The sequence below is a fragment of the Camelus ferus genome, chromosome 13 (genome assembly GCF_009834535.1).
Source record: "Camelus ferus isolate YT-003-E chromosome 13, BCGSAC_Cfer_1.0, whole genome shotgun sequence".
In the NCBI taxonomy this organism is placed as follows: domain Eukaryota; kingdom Metazoa; phylum Chordata; class Mammalia; order Artiodactyla; family Camelidae; genus Camelus; species Camelus ferus.
This window is the reverse complement of record NC_045708.1, coordinates 24,606,365-24,627,370: the sequence shown is the minus strand read 5'-3', so window position 1 is coordinate 24,627,370 and position 21,006 is coordinate 24,606,365. Positions and strand designations below refer to the sequence as shown.

General features: G+C 39.9%; 3 protein-coding genes across 10 annotated transcripts in view; all 3 read left to right on the top strand.

The window, feature by feature from the left end:
* ZMYM6 (zinc finger MYM-type containing 6) overlaps positions 1-12,357 on the top strand; it is a 37,066-nt gene extending 24,709 nt beyond the window's left edge. For 6 of the 8 annotated variants that reach the window (XM_032495872.1, XM_032495873.1, XM_032495876.1 and 3 more), the window contains 2 exons: positions 8,486-8,630; positions 10,383-12,357. In XM_032495872.1, coding sequence (XP_032351763.1) covers positions 8,486-8,630; positions 10,383-12,235 — 1,998 coding nt within the window. In that variant the 3' untranslated portion in view covers positions 12,236-12,357. Of the gene's footprint in view, positions 1-5,518; positions 5,970-8,485; positions 8,631-10,382 lie in introns of those variants that run through there. The other 2 variants (XM_032495875.1, XM_032495877.1) reach the window with 2 other exon arrangements.
* Positions 12,358-13,574: 1,217 nt separating this feature from the next.
* On the top strand, positions 13,575-20,465 carry TMEM35B (transmembrane protein 35B). The gene is made up of 5 exons (XM_032495889.1): positions 13,575-13,929; positions 15,319-15,499; positions 16,529-16,783; positions 18,927-19,111; positions 20,329-20,465. The coding sequence occupies exons 1-3, from the start codon at positions 13,822-13,824 to the stop codon at positions 16,624-16,626; spliced, it is 387 nt and encodes a 128-aa protein (XP_032351780.1). The 5' UTR covers positions 13,575-13,821; the 3' UTR covers positions 16,627-16,783; positions 18,927-19,111; positions 20,329-20,465.
* DLGAP3 (DLG associated protein 3) overlaps positions 13,800-21,006 on the top strand; it is a 100,937-nt gene continuing 93,730 nt past the window's right edge. Inside the window, exon 1 of the mRNA XM_032495880.1 lies at positions 13,800-13,929. The gene's annotated coding sequence lies outside the window, so the exon portion shown is untranslated. The remainder of the gene's footprint in view (positions 13,930-21,006) is intronic.

Genomic DNA, 21,006 nt, shown 5'->3' with positions numbered 1-21,006 from the left:
CATCACTTTAGCAGGAAAACAAAACTCCTATCATCCTTTATCAATATCAGACTTAATGTGTCAGATCTTGGGTTACTGTTTTTAGTGACTGTTGTGTTCCTCTCTTAACTTTTGCTCCTAAGACAATTAAAAATCTTTAAAAAAAAAACAAAACCATGTAACAGTGTCATTCAAGTTCATTAAGTGGTGGTCTATGCTAAAAAGTGCGCCCCAAATTCAATACGTTCGGAGCAGAAGTTAGATGTGATAAAACTCTGTGAAGAAGGCCAGACCATTGCTATGATAGCTCACACTGTTAATTTAGGAGAGTGCACCCTGCATGGTATTAGACATAGTGCTAAAAAAACCCAAAAGCAGCATTAAAGCTGGTGTACCCTTTAGTTCACAAAATTTTCTATCTTATAACCAGGAAAGGATAATGGAATAAATGGAAAAAATCCTGGTAACACAGCTGCCATAATGTGCCCCTAAGGCCGTGTTCTCATCTGTGCTAAAGCTTGAAGTATTTTTGATGATTTGAAAGAAGGTGACATTGAGACAAAAGGTTTACCACAAATCATGGCCAGCTTTCCAATTTTAAAGCCCACCAAGGTTTTAAGGATATAAAAATGAGCATACAGGCTGTATCTACTAACACTGAAGCTATTTCAGCTTTACCAGAATTTAAAGAGGCTTAAACTTGGGAAGACGACATAACATTTGCTAATAAAGGAACTATGAAATGGTAAAGAAAGTAACTTTGTGCAAGGTTGATGAAAGGGACGTTGAAATTTTGCTTGGGTTGTTGCTCAGGGATTAATATAGGAAGACTTTCTAGAATTAGAAAAACAAAGGTTGGCAGGAAGAGGGCCCCAGCAATTAGCCTGGGCCTTCAGCAAGCACATCAGCTAGCAGTGAAGTGACTGTCATAGGCTTTTGACCATATTTCAGATGAAACAGTTGCTATTTTTGAAGATGCTCCAAATGTAGATTGAGGTACCATGGTGGCAAGGCGAAAGATGGACAGTGTGTCTGCATATCAAGAAATCCTTAGTGAAAAAAATGAGAAAAAAAAACCAAGCCACATTAGATTCATTCTTTAGCAAAAATCTTCCAGGGAATCAGATCAGCCTTCACCAAAATGTGGAGTATAGTTTATCCTACCTGATTTAATATTTCGTAGATCTCCTATTATTAGTGTTGGAAGATGATAATGATAATTCTGCTTGATTATTTTCAGGCAGTATACCACATTAGTTAATGGACTATCATTAAGTTAATTTTGTATTTATTTGTATATTATGTATTGTACATTAAATTATATTTTAAAACTAATTGATTAATAAATCACTGTGTTATAGAATAATTTTGTTATTAACTACCTAGTTGTATAATGAATTGTTATTAATGTATTATATCTTATATTAGTAAGTACTATTAATATGTGTTATAAAATATTCTGTATTTGTTGTAGATTTATGTACTCTGAGACTGCATTCCTCCTCTACTTAATATGTATGGGATAATTAGTCTTGAATTATGGTAGTTTTGAATATTTAGGATTTTCAAGAACCTATCCCTCATATTAAATGTGACTTTGCTCTATATATGTTTTCCCTGTGTGGAGTACTTCTATAATTCACCAGTAATTTAAAGTATGTTATAGAACAGCTCTGATTAATATTTTCAGTTTAGTCTATAAAAAGTATACTAATAAATAAGTTAGTGTTCTTATGATTTAAAAAAGAACTGACAGTTTTAGAATCTTTTCTTTGTTTATCTGGGACTTTTTTCTGAACCTCCTTCAGGTTATTTAAATGGTCTTAAATTGAGGGGGGAAAGGTGAGATACAGGAAAGTGCAAATAAGAAAATATACAGCAAATGTCAGCAGACTTTTTCTGTAAAGGTCTAGAGAATAAATATTTAGACTTTGCAGGCCAGACAGTCTCTGTTACAACCCCTTACCTCTGCCATCATAGTACAGAAGTAGCCATAGACAAGACATATTAAATGAGTGAGTGGCTGTATTCCAATAAAGCTTTATTTACAAAAACTGGTAGTGGGCTGGACTTGGCCCATGAGTCATACTTGGTCAACTCTTGCTCTACTGTATTCCCCCCATTCAGAAATAACCATTGATAGATTTTGCTTACTTGCTTAGTTGTTTTTTTTCTCCTACCCTTCTTTTTTTTTTTTTTTTCAAAGGAATCATTATTTCAGTCCCCTTTTCACATCTCTAGATGCAACTACTGTTATGAGTAGTTGATCATTTTTAAACTTCCACATTCATATATACAAATCCATGGAAAATATTTAATACTGTTTTTTAAAAAAATTCTATGTGATACTTAGTAGGTTTGGTACATTCCTGTTGCTCCTGTACATTATTTTACTGTATGTAGGTACCACATTTTACTTACCTATTTGCCCTGTTGATGAACATTAGGTTGCTTGCAGTTTTTCACTATTAAAAATCTCTGCTACAATGAATGTTCTTGTATACGTCTACTTGTGCATATGTGCAGGTGTTTGTCTAGTGTAGACATGGAAGAGTGGAATTTTGGGGTCAAAGCGCATTTGCATTTTTAGTTTTCAAATTGCCCTATATAGTGGCTGTTCCTGTTTTTTTTCCTCCCAGCAGTTTATGTTTGTATTCATTTCCCATAGCCTTAACTATCATTTGATGTTGTCAGATTTAAACATTTTTTTTGCCAAGCTGTTTAGTAATATCTTATTGTTGTCTTATTTTGCATGTCATTGATTACTAGAGAGTTTGCTTATATTTGTTTTTAAACATTTGAATTTTATTTACTTTGAATTTCCTGTTTTCAGTTTTCCTGTTTAATTGCCTTTTTCTTACTGATTTGTAGGATTTCTTTATATATTCTGGATTTGCCTCCCTTTCTACTCATCATTTTTATTGACACAAAACCATGCAGTAATACTTCTGACCTGAAAAACGTCCTTCTTTAGCACCATGGTCCTTCAGCTACTGTCCCATTTCTCTGCTCTCCATTTTGGAAGAACTCCTCTAAGAGTGGCCTCTACTTGCTGCCTCCATTTTCTGATCTGTTATATTCCCTTAGCTCACTTTAGTCAGGCTTTTGTCTGCACCACTCACTGAAACTGTCAAGGTCGCCATCAGTATTTATTTTGCCACTAACCAGTGGTCATTTTCAGTTCTCATTCTACTCATCCTTTCAATAACATCTGACACAGTTGATCTCTCCTTCCTTCTTGAAATACCTTCTTCAACTTCTAGGTCATTGTACTTGTCCCTTTTGTCAATCTACATTTCTTCATAGGGGACTCATGTAGTCCTCTGGCTTCAAACCACCTAGATGATGGCTGATTCCCAGATTTATTTCTCTCGCCCTGACCTCTGAGCTCCAGGTTCATGTATCCATCCAACTGCGTACGTGACATTTACACTTAAATAATTAATAGCCATCTCAAATAGTATGTCTAAAGCAGAACCCTTCCCCCTACACTCCTCTGCAATGTTTCTTACTTCTTACCTCTCCTAGTGCTGCCTCCTTAGTCTGATCCACCACCATCTTCTGGATTATTGTGGTGACCTCCTTCCTACTTGTCTTCCTGCTTCAATTCTTACCCTTTGCAGTTTTTTTCCTCCACACCATTGCTGGAGTGATCGTCTTAAAACACGAATCAGGTTACATCACTCCACTGCTTTAAAAACCTTCAGTGAAGTTCTGAAAAAGAAGAATAAAGATGGGGAAGAGGTCGTTTTCAAAATTGTAGGATAACTACAAATTCTATAAAGCTACATAGTTAGAATAACATGAAGATAGACAGACATGGATAGACAGACAACTTGATAAAAAATAAGTCCAGAAATAGACCTAAGTCTATATCTATATCTATGAGAATTTAGAAATAATAAAGGTGGCAGTTCAGATCAGTAGGAGAAATCTAGATTATTCAATAAAAAGTATCATGACAACAAAGTAGACATATGGAAGAAAATACAGTTGGATTTCTACCTCACAAGTTAAACCAAAATGCAGTCCAGATGGAGAAAAGATTTAAATTTTAAAAAATAATAAAAGTACTAGGAAAAGGTATAGGAAAGAATTTTAATGCAGAAGTGGGGAAAGTTTTTCTAACCATGTCATAGAACCTGAAAGCCATAAAAGATTTGTTAGGGAAATTCAACTACATTTCACAGTCAAAAGACAAATGAAAAAAACAAAAAAAGTTGCAATTTATATCATAAAAGGCTAGTTTTTTTTTCATATATAAAGAGTTCCTATGAATCAGTAAGACCCAGGACCCATTAGGAACATGGGCAAAAGTATCATCCATCAGTTTACAGACTAGGAAATAAAAACATAATTCTTAAACATATGTAAACATATCCAACTTCAGTATTAGAGAACTGCCATTTAGAACTACAGTTTTGTCAGAGTGGCAAATATAAAAATGATGGAAAACACTGTTAAGGCATTTTTATGTATTGCCAATAGCAGCTGGCAAAACTGCTACAGAGGGCAATTTAATAAAACCTGTTAAAATTTAAAATGTGAATACTGTTTTATCAGGAACTCCAATTTCAAGATTTTATCCTTCAGACGTATTTTGCACATTTATGAAATGGTGTACAAGGATAATAATTGCAGTATTGTTTGTGGTAGCAAAAGCCTGAAAACATCCTAATTGTTTCATCAGTGGTCAGAGCTGCTGTGAGTTCATCCTGAGTTATTGTGCAAATTAGAAAGAAAATAGCCCTTCATAGCCCTACATAGGTAGAGTCTGAAATGCACCCTCTCCAACCCACACTTAGTCACAAGGCCTGGGAACTGCAATCCCTTGCACTCACAGACAGGGGCTCTGTTAGGACTTTAGGTACGTATACAATATGAGAATACAGTAGAACACTATGAAGTTAAAAAAAATATGGCAGCTCTATATGTACAGACATAGAGCAGTCTCATATACAGTAAGTGAGAAAACACAGAACACATGCCTGTACATTTGTATAGAATATCTCTAGAAGGCAGCTAATAAACAGATAATAGTGATTACCTCTGAGAAAAACTGAGGGGAGAGTTTTAAGAGGGAGAATTATTATTTTTTCATTGTTTACTATTTGAATCTTTGAATTTTGTTACGTTATATTCCCCATTCAAAAATATGCATAGAACTTTTTAAAAGATAACGGAAAATAGAGAAAAGGATATGAATAGACTGTTCACAGAAGAGGAAGTATAAGTAATGCTTAAACATGAAAAATATCTAACCACACTACTGTTATATAATTTTTCACTTATTGAGAAATAGCAAAAAAGTTTTGATAATAATGTTTTAGAGTGTTGGGAAACAGGCTCCCATACATTGTGATATATATGTAGATTTTTATATACTTTGACCGACCAAACAGCACTTGTAAGACCTAGTTCTAGTCTGTGCGCCTGGCTATCCTACAGATCTGTCTCTTGCTTCAGTAGTATTTGGCTGGAACAGACCCAGGGGCACCCCTTCTTCCAGCCTCTGACCACCCTCCAACCTCTTTTCTAGTTGCAACCTCCAGAACCATCTTCTCAGGGATCCTCTGTGTCCAGGACCAACATTGTCTTTATTGCTAGTCAACCAAGAGCTCCCAGATTTGTCAGAATTACATCACCAAGATGGAGGCCGCCATCAGCTTCCTGGTCAACCTATATCTCTGCAGGCCTCCGATACCTACCGCTCTCTGAGCATCTATTTCCATCATGACAGTGTGGCTCTGGAGAATGTGGGCCACTTCTTCCGAGAGTTGGTCTCTTGAAGATGCAAAACCAGTGCAGTGGCCGTGCCCTCTTCCAGGATGTGCAGAAGCCATTCCAAGATGAGTGGGGAAAACCCTGGATACCATGGAAGTTGCCATGGTCATGAAGAACCTGAACCAGACCCTTTTGGATCTTTATACTCTGGCTCTGCCCATCTGTGATGTCCAGGAGAATCACTTCATAGATGAGGAGGTGAAACTCATCAAGAAGATGGGCGACCACCTGACTAACCTCCATAGGCTGGCCGGCGTCCAGGCTGGGCTGGGCAAGTATCTATTTGAAGGTTCGCCCTCAGCTCAAGAAGGAACAGGAGCCTCCAGCCCAGCTGCCTTTGAGGGGTCCCTCTGGCATCCCCCTGGTATCAGGGATGTTGCCCAAGCCTCTTTCTACAGTGACTAGGCAGCTTTTTAACCACCCTGGAGCCCTCTTCCAAGCCATGGACCAAATGGAAACCACGAAGCTTTTTGCAGGGGAAAAAAACACCTTAGTCCATAGATATACTAGCGCATGTAGAATCAGTTTGTGTGTAAGGGTATTCATTATAGCATTGTTTATCAAAAGATTTGTAACATTTAAATGTTCAGCAGCAGAGACTATTCAAATTACATACAGTACATTCAGTATATAAAGCTGTTACTAGGCAGCTTTGTATGAAGTTGTATAAAAATACCTCCAAGATAGTTTGCTAAGTGGCAAGGCAAGGTGCCGAACCTTGCCAAGAACATGCTACCATGTGTAGTCAGAAGCAACTTATTTAATTACATAGCCCATCTCTAGAAGGATGTGTAAGAAACCGAGAACACTGTGTTCAAGGCTGAGTCTGGATGGATGGCAAACAGGTGTGGAAAACTTAACTTTTCACGTATATGCTTTTATACCTTTTGAATTATTACATCACTCAAAAGTACTGCATCTATTAACCTATTTAAAAAGTAAATTTAAATTCAGTAGTACCCCTTTATCTGTGGGGGATACGTCCCAAGACCCCCTAGTGGATGCCTAAAACCACGGATAGTACCAAATACTGTGTTTTTTTCCTATACATACATATCTATGATGAAGTTTAGGCACAGTAAGAGATTAACGACAGTAACAATAAAATAGAACAATTATAACAACGTATTATTATAGAAGTCACACGAATGTGGTTTCTCTGCCTCATTATATTTTACTGTACTGTATTCATTCTTGTGATGATACGAGATGATGCAGTGAGAGGAAGTGAGGTGAATAATGTAGGCATTGTGACAGAGCGTTAAGCTTTTCCCTTTGCACTTGAAGGCTGCACTTTAGGGCTTCTCTTTGGCATATCTGAATTGCCAGCGTCACTGCTCTTGCACTTTGGAGCTATTATTAAATAAAATAAAGGTTACTTGACCACAAGAACTGTGATACCACGGCAGTTGATCTGATAACCAAGATGGCCACTAAATGACTTACTGGGCAGGATCCGCTGGACAAAGGAATGATTCACTTCCTGGGCAGGACAGAACTGGGCAGCAAGAGATTTCAACATGCTACTCAGAACGGTGCATTATTGGAAACTTATGAATTGTTTATTTCTGGAATTTTCAATCTGATATTTTCAGACTGCTGTTAATCCTGGGTGACTGAAACTGAGAAAGCAAAACTGCAGATGCGAGGGACTACTGTGTACCGTTTGGTGGTTTTTCCATCACACTTAAAATAAAATCCTAATTTTTTTTTTTAAACTAAGACCTTCCAGGTCCTATACAGTTTGGCTTCTGCCTGCCTCTCCAAACATACCATTCTAGCCTCTGATCACTTTATTTTAGCCTTGTGCTTGTTGATGTTCTTAAAGCGTGCCATACTCTTTCCCACCTCAGGGCTTTTGCACTGTAGTCCCTCTGCCTGGAATCCTCTGACCTCACCTTTGTGTGACTTGCTCTTTTGAATATTCAGAAGGCCTTTGCTCACGAGTTTACTACAAACTTACCTCTCCTCCACGCTATTACTCTCCATTCCCTTATCCTGCTTTATTTCTTTCAGAGCACTTATCACTACCTGGACTTACACATGATGTGTCTCCTTCCAGAATGTAAAGCCCACAAGAGCAGGATTTAGTTTTGTTTTCTGCTGTATCCCCAGGGCTGAGAACAGTGCCTGGCTTGTAGAAAACAGTCAGTAAATGTTTACTGAATGAAAGAACATGTTTTAAATATACATTCTCCCACTCTGCTGCTTATCCTTCAACTTTAAAGACCTTTGTTTGCAAAAGTTTTTAATTTCAAGGTAGTCAAATATGTCATCTTTTCTACTGTATTTTTAACTCATGTTTTATTTGAGTACTTTCTCTGAGTTCTGGTTATTTGAAAATTCACCATTGATTTTAAAGTTTTATTATTTTTTTTTACTGTTGAGGTATTTAATGAATGTGGAATATTTTTTTTACAAATGGGCTGAGGTTGGATCTGATTTTTCTGAATAGCCAATTATCCTAGTCAGCAAAGATTGTTTCATTGTTTTGATTGTACTTATTATAGGCACAGTCTTTTTAAAAAATCAATAAATAGAACTGATACTGATTAGAAGAATTAGGAATTAGTGTATATTTTCCAAAGTGACTTTATTGCATCACTCTTTCAGAGAATTATATTTCTCTTGATATATGTCACCTTTCAAAGTTGATAACAATTATAGTAGTGAGATGGTACTAAGAAAATCTCTCTGATTTCTGAATTTGTTTTTTAACTAGGGAAGTACACAGACAGATGCCATGAAACTTCTGTCTTCCCAGTCTTTGAGGCTTTTAAAGAACAAAGCGTTATTGTGTAAACCCGTCACACAGACCAAGGCCACCTCTTGCAAACCACATACACAGCACAAGGAATGTCAGACAGGTATGTGTTGTTCTTCCACATGTAGTAAGTTTGTTTTCTGTTTTGTGTGTTTGCTTTTGTTTTTCTTAAGAAAGGAAAAGTCATTGACACTTTCTTAAATGTGAAAACGTTGATTAATTCTTGGATCACATACTTTGAACTTCTAATTTATTCCTTTTATATTTATTGTCACTAACACTAATAACTACCAAATTGAATCCATATGCACACAAAGCATTTATGTGTAGAGTGGACAAGCATCTTCTATATGTGCACATTGCTTTTCAAGTGTATAGATAAACCATTATAATCACTAAGATACAAATTTAGTTAAAAGCATTAGTGGTTTAAACTTGGTTCTTTTTTTTAAACACTGTGAATTGATTTACTTAAAGTATAACTATATGTCTAATCAGGAAAGTTATTTGAATTCACACTTGAAAATGTTGTACACTGTTTTCCCCAATCTATGTTAACTGCTTTTAATTCCACTGTCTTTATATTTTCAATTGCTTTTATAGCCTACTCTGCCTAAAACATTATTTTTGTTTTTAATGATAATTTTACTTTACAGAATATACTTTACTTAAAAGCTTAGTCTGTCAACAACTAATCATTTTTTATGTAGGATGCCTTTCTTTTGGTAGGAGTCAAGGAGAAGCCTGTTTTCCTTCCTTAGTAAATTTGATTGTTTTATATTCCTGTTAAAATGATACACTCTTTGTGTACATGAATTTATATTATATACACATTCACATGTGGAAGGTAGTAAGGGATCTGTGGTTATCTATATATGTGGGTATGTGTATGCTTATATAGTTTTTAAAAATTTCTAGATTAACTATTAGGATGTTTTCTGTACACTGTTGTAAACTACATTTTCATTTGACATTGCATGAAAACATTATTCCACATCAACATAAATTTAAATATACATTGAGAATCTTAATGGATGCATAGATTCCAGTGTATATACTGTATGGATATATATAATCTCCTCCTAAGATTGAACATTTAGATTGCTTCTAGTTTTTTAATATTATAAACAGTATTGAGTTAAGCTGTGTGAATGGTCTTTGTCCATTTGTCTAATTATGTCCTTAGAATAAATCCTAAGTAGTGGAATTATTGATTCAAAAGCTGTCATAGATTTTTAAGGCTTAGATTTTGATATGTATTGTGAAATTGCTCTCCTGAAAAGCTGTATCAATTTATGCTCCAGCCAGCAATGTTTGAAAGTATCCATTTCTCTACACCTTCATTGACATTGGGTATTAAAATTATTAATAATTAACTTCCTTTCCCCTAACTTTAATTTTGAAAAATTTCAAAATTCAGAAAGATAGAAAATAAAGCACAATAAATACCCTTGAATGAATATACACATGAATATACCATTCATTTAGATTCACCAAATGTTAACTTTTTGCAACAATTTTTTCTCTCACCTTTTTCCTCTGAACTTTAAAAAAAAAATAGTTTATCCTTAATGTAGTGTATTCTTTGGACATCAGTCCTAATTCCACTAATCTATTGAATACATGGCATTGCTGGTACACGTACCACAGCCTGTAGTTTTACTGCTGTCAGTGACCAAGCTTTGGGCAAAGGAGAAATTCAGTTTTTAATGGCATCATGGAAGTATTATGGTTTGTGTTTAAACCTTAAGTAGTGTATGTTTTTGACAAATATAAATAGTAACAAAATATAAATTTTAAATGTGTGGGGGAAAAAAACATAAAGAACATTCTTATTTGCTCTTAAACATAACAGTGATTCAAATATTTCATTCAGATATATCTATGCCTAATGAGAAAAATGATGCGGAACTTGATTCTCCACCTGCAAAGAAAAAAAGAGTAGGTTTTTTCCAGACTTATGATGCGGAATATTTAAAAGTTGGTTTTATTATCTATCCTGGATCAAAAGAAAGTTCACCAAGGCCACAGTGTGTCATTTGTGGAGAAATTTTATCCAGTGAAAACATGAAGCCAGCAAATCTCTCTCATCATTTGAAGACAAAGCATTCAGAATTAGAAAACAATCCAGTAGATTTTTTTGAACAAAAATCTCTTGAAATGGAATGTCAAAACAGTGCTTTAAAAAAGTGTTTACTAGTTGAAAAGTCACTTGTGAAAGCTTCTTATTTAATTGCTTTCCAAATTGCTGCCAGCAAAAAGCCATTTTCCATAGCTGAAGAATTAATTAAACCATATTTGGTAGAAATGTGTTCAGAAGTTTTGGGTTCAAGTGCTGGAGACAAAATGAAAACCATTGCTCTTTCAAATAATACAATTGGTCACAGGATTGATGAACTATCTGCAGACATTGAAGATCAGCTGATTCAAAAAGTCAGAGAATCAAAGTGGTTTGCCCTTCAAATTGATGAGTCATCAGAAATCTCAAATACCACCCTTCTTTTGTGCTATATTCGTTTCATTGATTATGGTTGTAGTGACATAAAAGAAGAATTATTATGTTGCATTGAAATGCCTTCTCAAATGACTGATTTTGAAGTATTTGAAGTAATAAATAAATATATTGATAGTAAATCTCTGAATTGGAAGCATTGTGTTGGTCTCTGTACAGATGGGGCTGCAAGCATGACTGGTAGGTGTTCTGGTTTACGGGCAAAAATTCAAGAAGTTGCCATGAATACAGTGGCATTTACACATTGTTTTATTCACCGTGAACATTTAGCAGCAGAAAAATTGTCTCCATGCTTACATGAAATTCTTCTGCAGTCAGCACAAATTTTAAGTTTTATAAAGAGCAATGCTTTGAATTCACGTATGTTAACAATTTTATGTGAAGAGATGGGGTCTGAGCATGTGAATTTACCACTTCGTGCTGAAGTACGTTGGATATCGAGAGGGAGAATTTTAACAAGATTATTTCAGTTGCGGCATGAAATTGAAATATTTTTAAATCAAAAGCATTCAGATTTGGCCAAGTGTTTTTTTGATGAGGAATGGGTTGCAAAGTTGGCCTATTTATCAGATATTTTTTCACTTATAAATGAACTAAATTTAAGTCTCCAAGGAACTATGACTACTCTCTTCAATTTGTATAATAAAATCGATGTGCTTAAAGAAAAGTTAAAAATGTGGTTGAAACGCACACAGGAGAATGATTATGACATGTTCCCTTCATTTTCTGAAATCTCAAACTCATCAGGCTTAAATATGAGAAGTATTACAAGCATTATTTTTGAACACCTGGAAGGACTTTCTCAAATGTTCAATGACTGTTATCCACCAGAAGAAGACTTGCGTTCAGGAAACTTGTGGATAATTAATCCTTTTATCAATCACCAAAATAGTAACCTCACGGACTTCGAAGAAGAAAAATTAGCACAGTTGTCTTCAGATTTAGGATTACAATCAGCATTTAAATCAATGTCTGTAACTCAGTTTTGGATAAATGCAAAGGCAAGTTACCCAGAACTCCATGAAAAGGCAATGAAATTTTTATTGCCTTTTTCAACTATTTATTTATGTGATGCTACATTTTCAGCTTTGACTGAGTCAAAACAAAGAAATCTGTTGGTTTCTGGCCCTGTCCTAAGACTTGCAGTCACATCTTTAATTCCGAGGATAGAAAAATTAGTAAAGGAGAAGGAATAGTAACATGCATATTGCTTATTATCAAAGTCTAATTTTGTGTTAAATTTTGTATGAGACAATTATCCTAAAATATAATTTCCTAATGTGGATATGTGTTTTTGGTGATTAAATAAGTGTTTTAATAATTTTTCTCTTTTTGTTGAGGAATTTAATAATTATGCATTTATACATAATTATATATAACTTTAATGGTCCAAGGTAGCGAATTTAGCTATTTTATTGATTGATCAAATAATTTGGATTAGCAACAGAGATGTAGGTAATGAAAGGCCCTGTTGATAATGTAATAGCTAGCACACCTGAGTGTTGAAACTGCTTGGCCCCTAGAAGCACATGGGACATTTCAGTCTTCAGGCAGCCAGCTACCTGCCCAGCAGGTTGTGGGTAGGTTAAAAGAGATCCTAGCAGCTTGGCTAATGGGAAATGGAAGCAGCAGCAGAGTTTGAGACCCCTGTTAGGGGCCTCTCTGGCTCTCTAGACCAGGGCTTGGCAAACCTTTCTCATAAAAGGCCAGGTAGTGAATGTTTTAGGCTTTGCAGACCATAAGGTGGGAATTACTCAGTTCTGCCATTGCAGCACAAAAGCAGCTGTACACAATACACAGACAAGTAAGTTAAGTCAATAAAATTACTTGTTTATGGACACTGAAACATCAATTTCATATAATTTTCATGTGTCATGAAAGCTGCCTGAAACATTTTTTACCATTAAAAAATGTAAACACACAAACATTGTTAGCTGGGGGAGGAGGGAGTTAAAAAAAACCACCACCAGAGAGCTGACTGAATTTGTCATAGTTTACTCCTCCAGGTCTAGATAGATTCCCAGGTAAAAGCAGATGGGCCGGGCATGGCCTGTAGGGTTTTCAGTGAAAGCGTCCCTACCCACGTGGGGCTATAAGTATCTCAATATTAAAACACCTTTCACATTTTAACTTCAGCTGAGGGATATTAAAGAGAAAATATAGTTCAGGCAATGACAGAAAAGAACTATTTTATAATTACTAGTTATTGATTTGTTTCTAGTAATTTCATATTTACTAATTTACAAATAACTCTTTGAGCTCTTACATGTGCCAGGCATTGCACTAGGCCTGTGACAGGCCCAGAACTGATACTGCATTATCCCTATTTACAGATGCAGACACTGAGGCCCACTGAGGTTAGGTGATGGCTCAGATCGCCAAGCTAGTGTGGCATGGGCAGGAACGACCACCCCTGGCCCCCGGTCTTTTGGTCATAACGGAGCTCTTCTGCAAGCCACGTCCAGATACCCATGTTTTTTACTCTGTCCATATTGGCTGGGAGACTTCCCTGAATTCAGGTGGGGGCCGTTTAGTCAGTTAAGAGCAAGTGGGACTCAGTGTCCCCATCTGTGAGATGGGGATGCCCCGCCCAAACGCGGTCTCCTCCCCAAGCCAGTGCTGAGCCAAAAGACAGGCAACCTCCGGGAGAGGCGAGGAAGGGAGGCTGTGGCGCAGGTCTTCCGGCCGCCCCGAGAGGGAGGAAACGGACGCGCGGCGGGGGGGAGGGTTTTCGGCGGGACCTACCCTGGGGACGGGCGCGTCCCGGACGGCCTGCGCGGCCATGGCGCTCCCGCTCGCTGCTGTGCGCGTCTTGCTGGGCGGCTTCTTCGCGCTCACGGGGGCGGCCAAACTCTCGCCGCAGATCTCGGCTCCGGTGTCGGAGCAGATGGTGAGCGGCGCGGCGCGGCGTGGGCGGCGGGCGGACGGGCGAGGGAGCGGCGGCGTGGCGGCGGCGGGCGCTGCGACCCCGGCCGGCCGTTACCCCGGCGCCCCGCGAACCCGCCTGCCTCAGGGGGAGAGCACATGGACCGCGACTTAGACGTCGGCCTCTGCCCGGGGAGCTCCCCTGCGGTGTCCGGGTTTTCCGTGGAAGCGGACGGGCACTTCCCCTTCGAGCGGAGCATTAGTGGCCCCAGGCACATCTGGAGCACATTCTAGAGAAATGCTCCAGAAACCTAGGGGAGGGTGAGGGACCAAACTCCGTCCTTCCCTCTCCGCCTTCCTTTGTTTGCTCGAGGTTCGTGAGGCAGGGGCTTACTAATTCCCACTTGGCAGGGTAGGAAACTCGCCCTGAAAGTGAAGTGAATGTGCTGAAGGTTACACAGCTAGTCAGGAAGCTGTAGGCAAACTTTAGACATTCTCCAAACTTAGAATCCGGAGAGCTCTTCCCGGGGAGCCTGAGAGGGAGGCCTTCAGCCTCCTATCTAGTACCAGACTCTCGGCAAAGCTTTCAGGTCTTAATGCTCACCAGTCAGCCAAGCCCCTCAAACCAGACTTCAAGACCCCTGCCAGCCTCCTCCTCCCAGGCCTGGTTTCTCCCTCCTCTTTACTGTCTTAGGGTGGTGGGTTGTTTGGGGAAGTACATCCTCAGAGCCAGACAACTTCGAGTGAGTTTCTTCCTTGCAGCCCTGAGTAGGGGAGGTAGAGTTGAGGTGGGGGAGCAGGAAAAGGGAGCCAGCCTGAAGGTCGTGGTGAAGTTGTTATATGGCCCAGGACAGAGTCTGACTCAGTGAGATGAGTCACTCACTCTGACCCCCTCAACTTGCCTTGTGTCTACTCCAGTGAGATCCAGGTACCAGCACATGATATTGAGTGGAATCTGTTTAATGAACAACAGTCTCCCCTTCCAACCTCTTCCTCACCTCCAAATATTCCCTGCGTAGTAGTCTGAAGAGAAACCAGGCCAGGCAGAAAGAAGGAGAAGCTGTGGAGTTCCCAAGGCCTTGGTACTAGATGAGAAGGCCCAAGCCTAGCTTCCTCTTCCTGGAATTTGGGGCTGGGTTGTAATCTGATGAGAGTGGTGAGAAAATCAGTCCATCTCTGTACCACCATCCTGCCCTTGTCCTTGGAGCATAAAGCCTATTTCCTGATTCCAAAGCTCAGCCCCCCAGGGAGGCCCCCTGCTTTCCAGACTGATTGACCTCAGCCCCAGACCTGACCTAGGACAGTAGCTCCTTTGCTGGGGGAGTGGAGGGCACTGCACAGAACGCCCCTGTGGAGCACCTGGGCAGTGGATCCTCAGTGAGCGTGGCTGACAGACGTTCCCTGCTGCCCCTAGAAAGCCCTGTTCGAGCAGTTCGCTGAGGTGTTCCCGTTGAAGGTGTTCGGCTACCAGCCAGATCCCATAAGCTACCAAGCAGCTGTGGGCTGGCTGGAACTGTTGGCTGGGTTGCTGCTGGTCCTGGGCCCACCGATCCTACAAGAGATCAGTAACTTGCTTTTGACTCTGCTCATGTTGGGTAAGGGGGATGCAACTGGGCTGGTGAAATGGAGGCCTCTGGGGGGAAGGTTATGGAAAGATCTGGCTGTTCTCTTTACTGCTGCCACCCTTTTTCTCTGGAACCAGAAGCATTTCTTGCTCTACTGCAGTTTCCATGGTCTTCAGACTAGGACAGATGTTTTTTTAACTTAATATACTATAACACTCTTCTGTGTCAACTCTTCCTTCTACGTCATCAGTTCTGTTGGCTGCATGGTATTCCATTGTAAGGGTATATTGTAACCTAAAAGCCCCTACCCCTTTCTCTTCACCCCTACCCGGAGATGAGGGGATGGAGTAGCAGCTGCCACTGGACTCATGTGTCTGGCAGGTGGGAACAGAAGAGCAAGGAAGCTGGGCCCCCTGAACAGAAAGGCAGAGAATTTCCCTGGGCAGGCATTCCTAGAGGGCCCCCTCATAGCAGCTCTGCCCACAGGAACTGCTGATGTACAAAGACAGCTGCTGCTTCAAAGGCCAGACATCTTCAGGCTCTTCTATATTCCCTAGCCTGTGTCACCACTGCCGCCGCCGCCACCACCCTTCTTCCTGGCTCTCTTTCCATCTCTTCAGCTTCCCTCATTTTCAGGTCCTTCCTACACCTCCACAACCAACCCCTGGGCCTCCTTCCCTCCACAGGATTATGAAAGGAGAAGGGTCAGGGAGAACTTGTTCCAAAATGCCCGTCTACCCACCTCCCTGCCTTGTTTGGTTGGATTGTTCCTATTTCTTTCTTGACGTCTGAGAGGGGCTATATTCAAGAAACTTCTGATTTCTGGTTCTGCTCTCTCTGGGAGGCCAGGGAGCTAACTAGTTTAGGGTGTGTGTGTGGTGTGTGGTGTGTGGTGTGTGGTGTGTGTGTGTGTGTGTGTGTGTGTGTGTGTGTGTCTGGCTGGGGGCTGTTTGTGACAGGGCTTAAGCTGGAGTGGGTCAGCCTTGGCTGGAGGGCTCTGAGTTCCTAAATCCTCTGGGCACCCCCAGGGAGCCTCAGAGACCTCATTTTCCATTCCAGGGGCTATCTTCACTTTGGCATCTCTGAAAGAGTCACTGATCACCTGCATCCCAGCCATCGTCTGCCTGGGGCTCCTTCTTCTGCTGGGTAACTGCTAGCTCTTAGTCCAAACTGAGAAGGTGGTAAAACCCACTAGGAAGAAGTCTCCAAGTACACTCAAGGGATCCTGAGAGTAGAGTGTCTCTTGCCTCTTCATGCCATGTCACTGTCAAAGCAGGAATGTGGTGGAACACAGCCTGCCACCTTGTTGCCAATGTAAGATTGGGCAGTGTTGAAGTAGACATCTGGTCTACTTGGCCCTGCTTTCCCTCTTGGACATTTACTGTTCTTTTTTGAGGGGTACATGTAACATGCTCTAGCATTCCTCATGTTATGTGAAAATAGAAAATAAATTTAAATGACCCCAAATTTTAATGCCCCCAAATAACTGCTTTCAATTCCTTTGTAGAACTGTACCTCCCAACTTTTTTCTATGCTTTCATACAGATTTTTTTTAATGAAAATGAGACTATATATACTACTTTATTTCCTACTTTTTTATTTTTATTTATTTATTTTTTAAACATTTTTTATTGATTTATAATCATTTTACAATGTTGTGTCAAATTCCAGTGTTCAGCACAATTTTTCAGTCATTCATGGACAAATACACACTCATTGTCACATTTTTTTCTCTGTGAGTTATCATAACATTTTGTGTATATTTCCCTGTGCTATACAGTGTAATCTTCTTTATCTATTCTACAATTGTGAAATCCCAGTCTATCCCTTCCCACCCTCCACCCCCCTGGTAACCACAAGTCCGTATTCTCTGTGAGTCTGTTTCTGTCCTGTATTTATGCTTTGTTTTTGTTTGTTTGTTTGTTTCTGTTTTTGTTTTTTAGATTCCACATATGAGCTATCTCATATGGTATTTTTCTTTCTCTTCCTGGCTTACTTCACTTAGAATGACATTCTCCAGGAGCATCCATGTTGCTGCAAATGGCATTATGTTGTTGGTTTTTATGGCTGGGTAGTATTCCATTGTATAAATATACCACATCTTCTTTATCCAGTCACCTGTTGATGGACATTTAGGCTGTTTCCATGTTTTGGCTATTGTAAATAGTGCTGCTATGAACATTGGGGTGCAGGTGTCATCCTGAAGTAGATTTCCTTCTGGATACAAGCCCAGGAGTGGGATTCCTGGGTCATATGGTAAGTCTATTCCTAGTCCTTTGAGGAATCTCCACACTGTTTTCCATAGTGGCTGCACCAAACTGCATTCCCACCAGCAGTGTAGGAGGGTTCCCCTTTCTCCACAGCCTCTCCAGCATTTGTCATTTGTGGATTTTTGAATGACGGCCATTCTGACTGGTGTGAGGTGATACCTCATTGTAGTTTTGATTTGCATTTCTCTAATAATTAGTGATATTGAGCATTTTTTCATGTGCTTTTTGATCATTTGTATGTCTTCCTTGGAGAATTGCTTGTTTAGGTCTTCTGCCCATTTTTGGATTGGGTTGTTTATTTTTTTCTTATTGAGTCTTATGAGCTGCTTATATATTCTGGAGATCAAGCCTTTGTCAGTTTCACTTGCAAAAATTTTCTCCCATTCCGTAGGTTTTCTTCTTGTTTTACTTCTGGTTTCCTTTGCTGTGCAGAAGCTTGTAAGTTTCATTAGGTCCCATTTGTTTATTCTTGCTTTTATTTCTTCTAGGAGAAAATTTTTGAAATGTATGTCAGATAATGTTTTGCCTATGTTTTCCTCTAGGAGGTTTATTGTATCTTGTCTTATGTTTAAGTCTTTAATCCGTTTTGAGTTGATTTTTGTATATGGTGTAAGGGAGTGTTCTAGCTTCATTGTTTTACATGCTGCTGTCCAGTTTTCCCAACACCATTTGCTGAAGAGACTGTCTTTATTCCATTGTATATTCTTGCCTCCTTTGTTGAAGATGAGTTGACCAAAAGTTTGTGGGTTCATTTCTGGGCTCTCTATTCTGTTCCATTGGTCTATATATCTGTTTTGGTACCTATACCATGCTGTCTTGATGACTGTTATTTCCTACTTTTTAAACCAAATACACTGTAACATCATTCCATGTCTATTTTACCTCATTGATGTTAATGGCTGTGTAATATTCCATTGCAAGGATGTACTGTAATGTATTGATACAAGCCCCTACTGAGGAACATTTGCATTGTTCCCAACTTTTGGCTATTGTAAACCTCACAGTAAGTCACCTTCACAAACTTACTTTCTTTCCTTAGAAGTGAGGGTGCTGATTCAAAAGGCATGTACATTTTTAAGGTTTTTATTACATGCTTAGAATTTATACATGAGTATAGCTGTTTCTGCCCGTACCCTTCCAAGCCACATGAGTTATTCCTTCCCATTCCTTTTTATCGTGCACTTTAGAGTTGCAGAGCTAACAAAGATGGGCGTTGAGTCATCATTTTACAGGACTTGAAACTGCCAGGGCACTCAGTGCAGTGCTCCTTGGACACCTACATCTCCAGGGGACAGCCAGCTCCAACAGATGCTGCATGTTAAAGCAGTGCCGAAAACCTAGGATGAGTCGCAGAGGTCCTGGGGAGTCAAAGGTGTGTATGGGGGGGGAGAGGGGAAACACAATTCTCGAGGGAAAATGACCATATTAGGGTACCTACTATCACATCACCAACCGTCTTCCCCTCAGTGGGGTCTTTTGGGAAGTGATGTGCCTCCCATAAGGGAAAATAGTAAAGAAAAAGAATTCATTTATTTATGCAAATACTCTAGCCACCAGACTACAGATTGCTTTGAGGCGTAGGGGCAATGGCTTTTGAGAGCCCACAGGAGTGAAAGAAGTCTGTATGTATTACTCCATTTCACCTTCACCATAGAATGGTAGTTTCTGCTCTGACACTGACCCCCAGACAAGTTGGCACTCTTAGGTCTTCTTGTGCCTGAGAGCACGGTGATGCAATCTATATAGTAAATGTGTGTGTATATGTATATTAATATATTATTTCTGTAGTAGTATATGTATACTACATATACAGAGTGTCAAAACGATAAGGAAACTTCTCTCACATAAGAGGTCCAGAGACAGCATAGCTTCAGTTTCAATGTTGAGTATTTGGACCGCTTTACGATAACATCAAAGACTGATAGTTTTTCAACTTTGTGCTCTGCTGCTTTCAATTTATTGACTACTGCTCTCAGGGTCACAAAATAGCTGCAGCAGCTCTAGGCAGCACATTTGCACATAATATCCAAAGGTGAATAGAGGGAAGAAAGCTCTCTTAGAAGACCCTTAGATTTTCCCCCTGCTATCCCACTGGCCAGAAATATGTCAATTTCCATTCCTAGACCAATCACTGGCAAGGAGAATGTAATGCTCATGATGGACTTAGACTAGTTAAGATTTACCCACACTGGTCAAATGGTCAGCAAAGAAGGGAAAGAGTGTTACTGAACCAAACTTGGGTCTGCTCTCCCACACAGTTAGTTTCTTCCATTTGGTGGTGATGTTAGCATCTGAAAAACAACTCAGGAACTGTGCATCAGATTCTGTTGTTCAGGTACTTCAGAGAGGAGCTAAAGGAGAGGATATAGGGGAGAAGTCTGTCCTGAAAAGGCCCCTTAGGGTCCTGCTCAGTTACAAGAGTAGATAATGTCACTTGCAAAATATGGATAATAATGGCTAATATTTCACAGAGTTGCTATGAGGATTTAGTGAGTTAAAGTGCTTATAGTAGGACCTGGTACATAATAAGTGCTCAGTAAATACTGTTATTAAATAGCGTTTGTTATTAAGTGGCAGTTTGTTCTACAGATGAGAAAATGGATTCAGAAAGCTTAAGTGCCTATGTGTCAGACCTGAGACTAGAATTAAGGCCTGATTGACTCCAGAACCCACACTCTCCTCTGTACCAGCTGCCAAAGTTGAAATTGGGCAGGCACGGCACCCCTGCTCTCTTCAGCTTGAAGGTAGATGGGATGATGGGTCCAATGTCATTAAATCTGCACTGCTTCTCAGAATTGCTCCTCTGCATGAAGAATTTGAAACCTTTGAAAGTAGAGCCGGGAGACCCTAGGATCCTGGCCCCTTACCATCTCTATCCCTTCCAGGATTCCACAGCCCTCCTGTCTCCGACCAGGACTTTGAGTAAAACCTCTCACAGCTGGCATTAGATCGAGGGCTCCTGTTTACGAAGGCTTGGGCTGTAATCTGATTAGCAGCCACAGGGCCCCGGAGCTTGGTTGTGGGGCCTGCCCAGCAGCTGCAGGAAGGGCAGGGTGCTGGAGGAGTAGGCCGGCCAGCTGGTATGGAGGAGCAGTTGGGATTGACAGCAGCAGGGGTATCTTCAGCTCCAGCCGTGACTCCTCAGCCCAAGAAGAAGCCAGGCCTTAGGAAATGGCCCCCCAAACCACAGCCTAAACCTTGGTCAGGTCTGCACAATGACATTCAGCTGTGAGGCTTTCCTTATACTTTTCTATCTCCCTCCCTGGG